The sequence below is a fragment of the Pseudophryne corroboree genome, chromosome 4 (assembly GCF_028390025.1).
Source record: "Pseudophryne corroboree isolate aPseCor3 chromosome 4, aPseCor3.hap2, whole genome shotgun sequence".
In the NCBI taxonomy this organism is placed as follows: Eukaryota; Metazoa; Chordata; class Amphibia; order Anura; family Myobatrachidae; genus Pseudophryne; species Pseudophryne corroboree.
The window spans coordinates 901212867-901227723 of record NC_086447.1 but is presented as its reverse complement, the minus strand read 5'-3'; the positions used below and the strand labels follow the sequence as shown (position 1 = coordinate 901227723).

General features: G+C 48.1%; 1 protein-coding gene across 2 annotated transcripts in view; it reads left to right on the top strand.

Annotated features, from left to right (window-relative positions):
- TRMT61B (tRNA methyltransferase 61B) overlaps nucleotides 1-14857 on the top strand; it is a 70253-nt gene that overhangs the window by 37203 nt on the left and 18193 nt on the right. For both annotated transcript variants that reach the window (XM_063918908.1, XM_063918909.1), the window contains exons 3-4: nucleotides 2499-2689; nucleotides 8582-8673. In XM_063918908.1, coding sequence (XP_063774978.1) covers nucleotides 2499-2689; nucleotides 8582-8673 — 283 coding nt within the window. The remainder of the gene's footprint in view (nucleotides 1-2498; nucleotides 2690-8581; nucleotides 8674-14857) is intronic.

Here is a 14857-nt window from a genome sequence, read left to right as displayed (position 1 = left end):
TCCAATAAACAGAGAAATCTGGCTAGTGCAAGAGGTAATTTTACCCCGGGATAATGGTTCCCCGTTTAACCCACAAATCTCAATTTCCGATGCCAAGGGTACTAAGGGAACAGAGTGTTTCAGGGCGAATTGGGGGTCCATAAAAACCCCGTCGGCCCCACTGTCCACAAAGGCCTCAGTCTTGACAGTTTGACCGAGGATCTTCAAGGTCACCGGAATGATAAAAGTCTTCTTGGGAAATTCCGACTTCTGACCTGACAGGATATTTCCCATCACCCTCAGGCCCTGAAGTTTTCCGGCTTTTCTGGGCATGATACTACCACATGACCTTTAATTCCCACAGTACAAACATAACCCCTGCTGTCTCCTCCGCGTCTTCTCACGTGAGGAGAGGCGGGTAGCCCCAATCTGCATAGGCTCCTCCGAAAATTCCTCAGAGTCTGAGGTTCCCTTGGGAAAGAAGGAAACCTCGGTCTCCCTTTCAAGCCTGCTCTCTCTCAGCCGTCTATCCACCCGAATGGATAACTGCATGAGCTGATCCAAGCTATCAGGCAAGGGATATTGTACCAGTTGGTCTTTTAACTGGTTAGAAAGACCTCTTCGGTACTGGTGTCTCAGGGCTGGGTCATTCCACTGTGTATCATGGGCCAACTTCCGAAACTCCGTACAATAAACCTCAATTGGCCTTCGCCCTTGCTTAAGGATCGAAATCTGAGCCTCGGCTGAGGCCGTCTTGTCAGGGTCATCATACAACATGCCCAGTGCCGTAAAAAAAGCATCAACACTTTTAAGCGACGGACAGTCAGGCTGCAACCCATATGCCCAGACCTGTGGGTCTCCTTGTAGCAAGGAAATCACTATGCCCACCCGCTGAATCTCCGACCCAGAAGACTGAGGCCTAAGCTGGAAATATAGCTTGCAGATCTCCTTGAAACAAAAGAACTGCGAGCGATCTCCAGAAAAACGATCCGGGAGATTTACTTTCGGCTCCTTAACCCCTGAAGGTACTGCTGCTGCGGGAGCTCCGCCAGCGGCCTGCGAGGTGTGCATTTTAATGGACAAATCATTAAATTGTCGAGTCAGGACCTGCACCTGATCGACCATCTGTTGCAAAGTATTTTGAGGGGTATGCTCCATATTCCCACAAAATTTCAACAGGAGTATTAGGCTGCTGAATATGTTATGCACACCAGTGCCAGCAGGAATGTACTGGTGTCTGAACGGTGAGGGATGCAAAACAAATGAACTCACAGACAGACTGGGGAATATGACATTACATACACAGAAGGTGATAGGGTAACAAAATAAACACACAGTGAATAGAGAAGCCCAAAGGCTAAGAAACTGGGTGTCTCCCTAGTATTAGGAATGCTCAGATGGAAAGAAGCGAGATGTAGTGATTTAATACGTAGAGAACCCGAAATGCTGTTGCTAAGGGCAACAGCAAAACCCTAAAGGGTTACCAACGGGTGTGGCAGTAAACTCCTTGGTCAGAGATGGAATAATAGACACAAGGAGAGTCTCCACAATCCTAGTCCTCACTTGCAGTGCACTGGTTCAGCTTACTGCCACTAAACTGACACCTGAACACCTTGCACAGTGAGAAAGGATTTTGGCAGGCAAGTCTGAGAATACAGCCGCAAACTTGCTAGGTTCACAGAGTAGCAAAAGAACCCCAGCAGGTTAAACGACTGACTCCAGTCTTACTGCTAGGTCTGGATTGGCAGAGTGTAATACCAAATCCCAAGGCCTATTTGCAGTAAGCAACAAACAAATACAAAGTTTACACAGTACTAGCTAGCTTTCAGGAACTGACTAACCAACAAAGATTCAGCAGCATCTGCCTAACCTGAGAAGAGGGTTTATATAGCATGTGCTGTCCACGCCCCACTCAGACCTCACAGACTGTGAGCACAAAAACCAGCACCGGATCCCCTGCCATGCACAGAGCCTGTAACCACTGCACAGCAAAAGACCCGAACCGGAGTATCAGCTACGCTCAGGTTACTCCGCTAGCACTTGTCTCCCGGTTGCCATGACGACGTGGCAGCACAGAGCAGGAGACCCTAACAGTTATGTTGGCATCCATTGTTGATGCCCTGTTGTCGTTCATACTGTTGACTGGATAAGTGTATCACAAGTTACACGGTGTGATTGGTGTGGCTGGTATGAGTCTTACCCAGGATTCCAAAATCCTTTCCTTATAATGTCTGCTCTTCCGGGCACAGTTTCCTTAACTGAGGTCTGGAGGAGGGGCATAGAGGGAGGAGCCAGTGCACACCAGATAGTACTAAATCTTTCTTTAGAGTGCCCAGTCTCCAGCGGAGCCCGTCTATTCCCCATGGTCCTTACGGAGTCCCCAGCATCCACTACGGACTACGAGAAATAGATTTACCGGTGAGTAAAATCTTATTTTACAAATACCAGTGTGCTAGATTTACATGAAGTGACGTGTTGCTGATTTCGGCAGTGTAATGGGAATACTCTCTCCTTTCCAGTGGGGTCGGAGGGCTGTGTACACAGCTTTGAAGTACGCCCTGATCACCACGCCATAGCAAAAAATAATTTCTTGAAATGGAAAGATTGTTGGCAGATGCGGTGCGCTCGGCCGTGGCCAGATAACGTGCGCTTCATTAACAGAAATATACAGGATGTTCTGCCGGACTATAAGTCTGTAGCGTTTGACGCGGTAAGTATAACTTGGGAAACAGGTCATTGCCATTACGAGGTGCATTTAAATAGGATCATGAAAAAATAAGAATTTACTTACCGATAATTCTATTTCTCGGAGTCCGTAGTGGATGCTGGGGTTCCTGAAAGGACCATGGGGAATAGCGGCTCCGCAGGAGACAGGGCACAAAAAGTAAAGCTTTAGGATCAGGTGGTGTGCACTGGCTCCTCCCCCTATGACCCTCCTCCAAGCCTCAGTTAGGATACTGTGCCCGGACGAGCGTACACAATAAGGAAGGATTTATGAATCCCGGGTAAGACTCATACCAGCCACACCAATCACACTGTACAACCTGTGATCTGAACCCAGTTAACAGTATGATAACAGCGGAGCCTCTGAAAGATGGCTCACAACAATAATAACCCGATTTTTGTAACTATGTACAAGTATTGCAGATAATCCGCACTTGGGATGGGCGCCCAGCATCCACTACGGACTCCGAGAAATAGAATTATCGGTAAGTAAATTCTTATTTTCTCTATCGTCCTAGTGGATGCTGGGGTTCCTGAAAGGACCATGGGGATTATACCAAAGCTCCCAAACGGGCGGGAGAGTGCGGATGACTCTGCAGCACCGAATGAGAGAACTCCAGGTCCTCCTTAGCCAGGTTATCAAATTTGTAGGATTTTACAAACGTGTTTGCCCCTGACTAAATAGCCGCTCGGCAAAGTTGTAAAGCCGAGACCCCTCGGGCAGCCGCCCAAGATGAGCCCACCTTCCTTGTGGAATGGGCATTTACATATTTTGGCTGTGGCAGGCCTGCCACAGAATGTGCAAGCTGAATTGTATTACACATCCAACTAGCAAAAGTCTGCTTAGAAGCAAGAGCACCCAGTTTGTTGGGTGCATACAGGATAACAGCAAGTCAGTTTTCCTGACTCCAGCCGTCCTGGAACCTATATTTTCAGGGCCCTGACCACATCTAGCAACTTGGAGTCCTCCAAGTCCCTAGTAGGCGCAAGACACCACAATAAGCTGGTTCAGGTGAAACACTGACACCACCTTAGGGAGAGAACTGGGGACGAGTCCGCAGCTCTGCCCTGTCCGAATGGACAAACAGATATGGGCTTTTTTGAGAAAAAAACCACCAATTTGACACACGCCTGGTCCAGGCCAGGTCCAAGAGCATGTTCACTTTTCATGTGAGATGCTTCAAATCCACAGATTTGACTGGTTTTAAACCAATGTGTTTTGAGGAATCCCAGAACTACGTTGAGATCCCACAGTGCCACTGGAGGCACAAAAGGGGGTTGTATATGCAATACTCCCTTGACAAACTTCTGGACTTCAGGAACTGAAGCCAATTCTTTCTGGAAGAAAAATCGACAGGGCCGAAATTTGAACCTTAATGGACCCCAATTTGAGGCCCATAGACACTCCTGTTTGCAGGAAATGCAGGAATCGACCGAGTTGAAATTTCTTCGTGGGGCCTTCCTGGCCTCACACCACGCAACATATTTTCGCCACATGTGGTGATAATGTTGTGCGGTCACCTCCTTTCTGGCTTTGACCAGGGTAGGAATGACCTCTTCCTGAATGCCTTTTCCCTTAGGATCCGGCGTTCCACCGCCATGCCGTCAAACGCAGCTGCGGTAAGTCTTGGAACAGACATGGTACTTGCTGAAACAAGTCCCTTCTTAGCGGCAGAGGCCATAAGTCCTCTGTGAGCATCTCTTGAAGTTCCGGGTACCAAGTCCTTCTTGGCCAATCCGGAGCCATGAGTATAGTTCTTACTCCTCTACGTCTTATAATTCTCAGTACCTTAGGTATGAAAAGCAGAGGATGGAACACATACACCGACTGGTACACCCACGGTGTTACCAGAACGTCCACAGCTATTGCCTGAGGGTCTCTTAACCTGGCGCAATACCTGTCCCGTTTTTTGTTCAGACGGGACGCCATCATGTCCACCTTTGGTAATTCCCAACGGTTTACAATCATGTGGAAAACTTCCCCATGAAGTTCCCACTCTGCCGGGTGGAGGTCGTGCCTACTGAGGAAGTCTGCTTCCCAGTTTCCATTCCCGGAATGAAACACTGCTGACAGTGCTATCACATGATTTTCCGCCCAGCGAAAAGTCCTTGCAGTTTTTGCCACTGCCCTCCTGCTTCTTGTGCCGCCCTGTCTATTTACGTGGGCGACTGCCGTGATGTTTTATCCCACTGGATCAATACCGGCTGACCTTGAAGCAGAGTTCTTGCTAAGCTTAGAGCATTATAAATTTACCCTTAGCTATATTTATGTGGAGAAAAGTCTCCAGACTTGATCACACTCCCTGGAAATTTTTTCCTTGTGTGACTGCTCCCCAGCCTCTCGGGCTGGCCTCCGTGGTCACCAACATCCAAAACTGAATGCCGAATCTGCGGCCCTCTAGAAGATGAGCACTCTGTAACCACCACAGGAGAGACACCCTTGTCCTTGGAGATAGGGTTATCCGCTGATGCATCTGAAGATGCGATCCGGACCATTTGTCCAGCAGATCCCACTGAAAAGTTCTTGCATGAAATCTGCCGACTGGAATTGCTTCGAAGGAAGTCACCATTTTTTTACCATGGCCCTTGTGCAATGATGCACTGATTTTAGGAGGTTCCTGACTAGCTCGGATAACTCCCTGGCTTTCTCTTCCGGGAGAAACACCTTTTTCTGGACTGTGTCCAGAATCATCCCTAAGCACAGGAGACTTGTTGTCGGGATCAGCTGCGATTTTGGAATATTTAGAATCCACCCCTGCTGTTGTAACAGTATCCGAGATAGTGCTACTCCGACCTCCAACTGTTCCCTGGACTTTGCCCTTATCAGGAGATCGTCCAAGTAAGGGATAATTAAGACGCCTTTTCTTCGAAGAAGAACCATCATTTCGGCCATTACCTTGGTAAAGACCCGGGGTGCCGTGGACAATCCAAACGGCAGCGTCTGAAACTGATAGTGACAGTTCTGTACCACGAACCTGAGGTACCCTTAGTGATAAGGGCAAATTTGGGACATGGAGGTAAGCATCCCTGATGTCTCGGGACACCATATAGTCCCCTTCTTCCCGGTTCGTTATCACTGCTCTGAGTGACTCCATCTTGATTTGAACCTTTGTAAGTGTTCAAATTTTTTTAGATTTAGAATAGGTCTCACCTAGCCTTCTGGCTTCAGTACCACAATATAGTGTGGAATAATACCCCTTTTCTTGTTGTAGGAGGGGTAATTTAATTATCACCTGCTGGGAATACAGCTCGTGAATTGTTTCCCATACTGCCTCCTTGTCGGAGGGAGACCTTGGTAAAGCAGACTTCAGGAGCCTGCGCAGGGGAAACGTCTCGACATTCCAATCTGTACCCCTGGGATACTACTTGTAGGATCCAGGGGTCCTGTACGGTCTCAGCATCATGCTGAGAGCTTGTCAGAAGCGGTGGAACGCTTCTGTTCCTGGGAATGGGCTGCCTGCTGCAGTCTTCTTCCCTTTCCTCTATCCCTGGGCAGATATGACTCTTATAGGGACGAAAGGACTGAAGCTGAAAAGACGGTGTCTTTTTCTGCAGAGATGTGACTTAGGGTAAAAAACGGTGGATTTTCCAGCAGTTGCCGTGGCCACCAGGTCCGATGGACCGACCCCAAATAACTCCTCTTCCTTTATACGGCAATACACCTTTGTGCCGTTTGGAATCTGCATCACCTGACCACTGTTGTGTCCATAAACATCTTCTGGCAGATATGGACATCGCACTTACTCTTGATGCCAGAGTGCAAATATCCCTCTGTGCATCTCGCATATATAGAAATGCATCCTTTAAATGCTCTATAGTCAATAAAATACTGTCCCTGTCAAGGGTATCAATATTTTTAGTCAGGGAATCCGACCAAGCCACCCCAGCTCTGCACATCCAGGCTGAGGCGATCGCTGGTCGCAGTATAACACCAGTATGTGTGTATATACTTTTTATGATATTTTCCAGCCTCCTGTCAGCTGGCTCCTTGAGGACGGCCCTATCTATAGACGGTACCGCCACTTGTTCTGATAAGCGTGTGAGCGCCTTATCCACCCTAAGGGGTGTTTCCCAACGCGCCCTAACTTCTGGCGGGAAAGGGTATACCGCCCATATTTTCTATCGGGGGGAACCCACGCATCATCACACACTTCATTTAATTTATCTGATTCAGGAAAAACTACGGTAGTTTTTTCACATCCCACATAATACCCTCTTTTGTGGTACTTGTAGTATCAGAAATATGTAACACCTCCTTCATTGCCCTTAACGTGTGGCCCTAATAAGGAATACGTTTGTTTATTCACCGTCGACACTGGATTCAGTGTCCCTGTCTGTGTCTGTGTCGACCGACTAAAGTAAACGGGCGTTTTAAAACCCCTGACGGTGTTTTTGAGACGTCTGGACCGGTACTAATTGTTTGTCGGCCGTCTCATGTCGTCAACCGACCTTGCCGCGTGTTGACATTATCACGTAATTCCCTAAATAAGCCATCCATTCCGGTGTCGACTCCCTAGAGAGTGACATCACCATTACAGGCAATTGCTCCGCCTCCTCACCAACATCGTCCTCATACATGTCGACACACACGTACCGACACACAGCACACACACAGGGAATGCTCTGATAGAGGACAGGACCTACTAGCCCTTTGGAGAGACAGAGGGAGAGTTTGCCAGCACACACCAAAAACGCTATAATTATATAGGGACAACCTTATATAAGTGTTTTCCCTTATAGCATCTTTTTTATATATTTCTAACGCCAAATTAGTGCCCCCCCTCTCTGTTTTAACCCTGTTTCTGTAGTGCAGTGCAGGGGAGAGCCTGGGAGCCTTCCCTCCAGCCTTTCTGTGAGGGAAAATGGCGCTGTGTGCTGAGGAGATAGGCCCCGCCCCTTTTTCGGCGGCCTCGTCTCCCGCTCTTAACGGATTCTGGCAGGGGTTAAATATCTCCATATAGCCCCCGGAGGCTATATGTGAGGTATTTTTAGCCAAAAATAGGTTTTCATTGCCTCCCAGGGCGCCCCCCTTCCAGCGCCCTGCACCCTCAGTGACTGCCGTGTGAAGTGTGCTGAGAGGAAATGGCGCACAGCTGCAGTGCTGTGCGCTACCTTAAGAAGACTGAGGAGTCTTCATGCCGCCGATTCTGGACCTTCTTCTTGTTTCAGCATCTGCAAGGGGGCCGGCGGCGAGGCTCCGTTGACCATCCAGGCTGTACCTGTGATCGTCCCTCTGGAGCTAATGTCCAGTAGCCAAAGAAGCCAATCCATCCTGCACGCAGGTGAGTTCACTTCTTCTCCCCTAAGTCCCTCGTTGCAGTGATCCTGTTGCCAGCAGGACTCACTGTAAAATAAAAAACCTAAGCTAAACTTTTCTAAGCAGCTCTTTAGGAGAGCCACCTAGATTGCACCCTTCTCGGCCGGGCACAAAAATCTAACTGAGGCTTGGAGGAGGGTCATAGGGGGAGGAGCCAGTGCACACCACCTGATCCTAAAGCTTTACTTTTTGTGCCCTGTCTCCTGCGGAGCCGCTATTCCCCATGGTCCTTTCAGGAACCCCAGCATCCACTAGGACGATAGAGAAATTAACGTTGCCCCTTTTGTAGACTGAATAATATGAGTGTGAGAGCAGCGGGCGTATTCGCCGACACTGAGTGGTAATAGGGTAAAGAAGATGGGATTTTCCTAGATGTTAAGGAAATTAAAATCTTCCTGAATTGACTGTGGAATAATTGGGGCGTGCTCACGCTAGTCAGTGCTGATTATATTGCAACTGATAAGAAATCAGGAATAATGTGGTGTAATCCCCGCTACTGAATAGGACTGTTATTATGACGGCTGTAGATGTCTCCCATTCCCTTTTTTGTTTGTATTCTAGGCTGCCTTGGACATGTTAAACCCACAAGTTATATTACCAGCAATAATCAGGAACCTAAAGCAGGGTGCTGTCTGTGTTGTATATATCACAAAGTAAGTGATGGATAAAGGTGGAGCCATGGATATAGCTTATCTAGACTTTAGTAAGGCTTTTGACACAGTTCCACATCGCAGACTGCTAAATAAACTTGAAAGCTTGGGATTGGATATTAGGATTATTGAATGGAAAAGATCTTGGTTGAAGGATAGAAAACAGAGAGTTGTGGTAAATGGAGTGCATTCACAGGAGGGAAATGTTACCAGTGGAGTACCCCAGGGATCTGTACTTGGACCAGTGCTTTTTAATATCTTTATTGGTGACATTGCAAATGGCATTAAAGGGAAAGTATGCCTTTTTGCAGATGACACAAAGGTATGCAACAGGGTAGACACACCAGGTGGGGTAAAACAAATGATTGAGGATCTAGGTAGACTAGAGGAATGGTCAAGAGTCTGGCAATTACAGTTTAATGCCAAAAAATGCAAAATCATGCACTTGGGTCTCAAAAATCCTAAAGCTAAATACAGTATTAATGGCACTATACTGGAAACTACTGAGGAGGAAAGGGATCTAGGAGTCACTATTTCAGATGACTTAAAGGCAGGTAAGCAATGTAACAAGGCAATGAGGAAGGCTAGTCAGATGCTTGGCTGCATTGGGAGAGGAATCAGCAGCAGAAAGAAAGAAGTAATAATGCCACTGTATAGGTCATTGGTACGGCCTCATCTAGAATACTGTATTCCGTTCTGGAGGCCATATCTTCAAAAGGATATTAATACATTAGAAACTGTACAAAGGAGGGCAACTAAAATGGTGCATGGCCTACATCACAAAATATACCCAGAAAGACTAAGAAATCTCAATATGTATAGTTTGGAGCAGAGAAGGGAAAGGGGAGACATGATAGAAACTTTCTAATATATCAAGGGTTTTAACAAAGTCCAGGAGGAAAACATTCTCCAAATGAAGAGAAGCAATAGGACACGAGGACATGCACTGAGACTGGAGGGGGGGAGGTTCAGGGGAAATTTGCGGAAAAATTATTTCACAGAAAGGGTAGTGGACAAGTGGAATAGCCTCCCATCAGAGGTGGTAGAGGCTAAGACAGTAGAGCAATTTAAACATGCATGGGATAGACATAAGGATATCCTTACAAAGAAATAAGGATCAAATAAGGTTAGAGATAAAAATAATATAAAAAAAAAAAAAGGGGCAGACTAGATGGGCCAAGTGGTTCTTATCTGCCGACAAATTCTATGTTTCTATGTTTCTAAGTGCACAGGGTCCATCTGCTAATGTTCTATTTTCTCCTTTGTAAAATGCTGCGACTGGAAATAAGTTATCTCTTACGTCCTAGAGGATGTTGGGGTTCCATTTAGTACCATGGGGTATAGACGGGTCCCTTGGGAGCCATGGGCACTTGAGTTTAATAGTGTGGGCTGGCTCCTCCCTCTATGCCCCTCCTACCAGATTCAGGTTAGAAAATGTGCCTGGAGGAGCCGGTCACAGCTAGGGGAGCTCCTAGGAGTTTTTCTACTTTTATTGTTTTTCTGAGAGTGTTAGGTACAGGCAGTCTGCTGGCAACAGCCTCCCTGCTTCGTGGGACTTAGGGGGGGGAGTAAGAACCAACTCTAGAAGTTAATGGTTCTCTATCTCCGCAGACAGGACACTGAGCTCCTGAGGCTGCTGATCGCAAGCCCATGAGGCGACCGCTCACTCCCGCAGCACGGCCGCCACCCCCTAATAGAGACAGAAGAAAGAAGAGTGGTGAGTATAACGCCGGCGGACTGCAAAGCGGATCGCCGGCGGGAATGGCGGCACAAGGGTGGGAGCGCAGCTCTGACAGGCTGCCCTCCGGAGGACTCAGAGGCACACTGTGTACGGCGCTGTGAGGGGCGTCCTGAGCCAGCGCAATCACCCTACACTGGTCACAGAAGGCTACCAGGGACTTATCCAACTGTTAGCTGCAAATTACCTCAGGCCAGTGTAATACAATAAGTGCGGTAAGACGCTCTATTACAAGGGGCGGGGCTCCTCCTCAGAGCGGATCCAGCACTCACCAGCACCTTTTTCTCCCTGCAGATCACAGCATCAGAACGCTGACAGGGAGCGCTGCCGTCCACATAACTCCAGCTATCCTCTGCGGTACCAGGGTGTTATAGACAGGGGGGAGTGTATTATTGGAACTGTTTATCCTGTTAAGGTTACTCAGTCAGCGCCGGCAGTTTAGTGTATTAGCTGCCTACTGGGGCGCTGTGTGGCTGGCTTATTCTCTGTGACTCTCTGAAGGTACTCTGGGGAAAACTGTGTCTGTCATTTTCCTGTGTGTGTGTGTGTGTGTCTGTAAATCTCACATTAACATGTCTAGGGACTCTTTGCCTTGTGCTGCAGAGTGTGCATCGTCTCCTGATGAGTTTATTCCATGTACTCAGGACTGCTGTGTACCTTCTCAGCCTTCTGAGTCTGAACACCCATGGGTGGATTCTATAAGGGGAATGATATCCCATAGTTCATCTAGGATATCACACAATGAGAATGTAACGCAGGCTTTACAACAATCTGTAGCGGTTTTGCAGTACTCGGCTCCCACTACCTCATCTAAGGCCCCTATTACATACCCTAAAAAGCGTGCTCCTGCCCAGATAATGCAAGCCGACACGGATACCGACTCTGATACAGGGGACAGTGATGGGGATATGCAGGGGGAGATGCATCCCTTGCTAAGGGGGTGTAACTCACGATTGAGGCCATTAGGGACATTTTACACATTACTGAAAAAGTACCTGAGCAGGTATAGGAGGCTTACTTTACAGACAATGAGAAATCCTCCCTGACCTTTCCTGCTTCTAAGGAGTTAAACGCCTTGTTTGAAAAATCCTGGGAAAACCCAGAGAAAATATTCCAGATCCCAAAAAGGGTTCTCTTTGCTTTCCCTTCCCTGAAGAGGACAGGAAAAAGTGGGAAAACCCGCCTATAGTAGACGCTTCTGTATCTAGATTGTCTAAAAAGGTGGTTTTACCTGTCCCTGGTTCAACCGCTTTGAAAGAGCCGGCTGACCATAAGATTGAGACTACACTCAAATCACTATACACAGCTACAGGCGTGGCTTTAAGGCCCACGATTGCTTGTGCGTGGATTTGTAAAGCCATAGTAAAGTGGTCAGGCACATTACTAGAGCATTTAGATACTATGGATAGGAGTGACATTGACTTGTTTTTACGTCGCATACAGGATTCTGCAGTTTCATGGTGGAGGCCATGAAGGACCTTGGCCACCTTAATGCAAGGGCTTCTTCCATGGCTGTCTCGGCATGCAGAGGTCTCTGGCTGCGCCAATGGTCTGCGGATGCAGAATCCAAGAGGAGTTTGGAGAACCTACCCTTCACAGGTCAGGCTCTGTTTGGGGACATGTCAACTTTCCTTCCCTCAGCAACGCCACCGGCTAGGAAATCTTATCCTACATCTACAATGCAGTCCTTTCGGACCGCAAAGTTAAAAAGTCCAAACCCCCTTCCACTTTCTTTAGAGGTGGTCGGGGTAAATCTAGAAAACCTGCACCAACAGGTTCCCAGGAGCAGAAGCCAGGTTCTGCTTCCTTCAAATCTTCAGCATGACGGTGGACCTTCCAGCCTGGGGATCGACAGGTGGGAGCAAGACTAAGGGATTTCAGTCACGTCTGGGCATCATCATGCCTAGACCCCTGGATACAAGACATCGTTGCCCAGGGGTACAAACTGGAGTTTCAAGAACTTCCACCTCACAGATTCCTCAAATCAGGCTTACCAGCTTCGCTGACAGAAAGTGCTATCCTACAGGAAGCCATTCGAAAATTGGTAAAGACAGATGTCATTGTTCCAGTTCCACCTCACCTGACAAACAAGGGTTATTACTCAAACCTGTTTGTGGTACCGAAGCCGGATGGTTCAGTAAGGCCGATATTAAACCTAAAGTCATTGAACCCCTACTTGAGGGAATTCAAATTCAAGATGGAGTCTCCTAAGAGCGGTGATCTCCGGTCTGGAGAAGGGGGAATTCCTGGTATCTCTGGATATCAAGGATGTGTACCTTCACGTTCCGATCTGGTCGCCTCACCAGGCTTATCTGAGGTTTGCGCTGCTAGACTGTCACTATCCGTTCCAGGCGCTGCCATTTGGCCTCTCCACAGCACCGAGGGTGTTCACCAAGGTCATGGCAGAGATGATGCTACTCCTCCGCAAGCAGGGAGTGAACATTATTCCATATTTGGACGATCTGCTGATAAAGGATCTTCCAGGGAGAAGCTGTTACAGAGCATTGCTCTCTCAACTCGACTACTCCAGGATCACGGGTGGATCCTGAACCTTCCAAGGTCACATTTAGAACCGACAAGGAGACTGTCCTTCCTGGGGATGATCCTCGACACAGAAGTACAGAGGGTGTTTCTCTTGGTGGAGAAAGCATTGGTGATCTAGTCAATAGTCCGGGATGTCCTGAGGCCTGCCCGGGTATCGGTTCATCAGTGCATTCGCCTTCTGGGGAAGATGGTTGCCTTCTATGAGGCTCTACAGTACTGAAGATATCATGCACGGTCCTTCCAACTCCTTCCAACTGGATCTCCTGGACAAATGGTCGGGATCTCACATGCACCAGCGGATACGACTGTCGCCGAAAGCCAGAATTTCACTCTTTTGGTGGCTGGAAACTTCTCACCTTCTCGAGGGCCGAAGGTTCGGGATTCAGAATTGGATCCTTCTAACCACGGATGCAAGTCTCAGAGGTTGGGGAGCAGTCACCCAAGGGGAAAACTTCCAAGGAAAGTGGTCAAATCTGGAATCCATCCTTCCGATAAATATTCTGGAACTAAGTGCCATGTACAACGGCCTTCTACAAACGGCACATCTTCTACAAGATCAGGCCATTCAGGTTCAGTCGGACAGTGTAACGACCGTGTCCTACATAAACGGACAGGGCGGAATGAAGAGTAGAGCCGCAATGTCAGAGGTAACAAGAATCCTCATCTGGGCAGAAAAGCACACGGTAGCGCTGTCAGCGGTCTTCATTCCGGGAGTGGACAACTGGGAAGTGGACTTCCTCAGCAGACACGATCTCCATCCAGGAGAATGGGGCCTCCACCCGGAGGTGTTCGAGGAGGTAACAAGTTGTTGGGGTGTACCTCAAATAGACATGATGGCCTCCCACCTCAACAAGTAGCTTCGGAGTTACTGTTTTTTAGGTCTAGAGACCCACAGGCAGTGGCGGTGGACGCCCTGGTAACTCCGTGGGTGTTCCAGTCGGTGTATGTGTTTCCTCCACTTCCCAAAGATTCTCAAACTAATAAAAAGAACAAGAGTTCAGGCGTTCCTCATTGCTTCGGACTGGCCAAAAAGGGTTTGGTACGCGGATCTTCTGGAATTACTGCTGGAGGATCCGAGGCCTCTTCCTCTTTGCGAGGACCTTCTGCAACAGTGGCCGTTCGCTTATCAAGACCTACCGCGGCTTCGTTTGACGGCATGGAGGTCGAACGCCTGATTTTAACTCGGAAGGGCATTCCGAAAAAGGTAATTCCTACCCTGATACAGGCTAGGAAGGGAGTAACGCCTAAACATTACCATCGGATTTGGAAAAAGTATGTGTCTTGGTGTGAATCCAAGAAGTTTCCTACGGTGGAGTTTCAACTGGGACGGTTTCTCCTCTTTCTGCAAGCAGGTGTGGATGTGGTCCCACGCTTGGGCTCCATAAAAGTCCAGATTTCGTCCCTGTCCATTTTCTTCCAGAACCAATTGGCTGCTCTCCCTGAGGTTCAGACTTTCTTGAAAGGGGTTCTGCACATCCAACCACCTTTTGCGCCTCCTACGGCACCGTGGGATCTTAATGTGGTGCTGCAGTTCCTGCAATCGGATTGGTTCGAACCTCTACAGGAGGCTGAGGTCAAGTTTCTTACTTGGAAGGATGTCACACTGTTGGCATTAGCATCTGCTAGTCGTGTGTCAGAATTGGGGGCATTGTCCTACAAGAGCCCCTACTTGATTTTCCATGAAGATAGGGATCAGCTCAGAATGCGTCAGCAATTTCTTCCAATGGTTGTGTCGGCTTTTCATATCAACCAACCTATTGTGGTGCCAGTGGCTACTGACTTCTCAATCACATCAAAGTCCATGGATGTTGTGAGGGCTTTGAAGATTTATGTGAAAAGAACTTCTCGTCACAGGGAGTCGCACACTCTGTTTGTCCTTTATGCTCCCAACAAGGGGGGTCATTC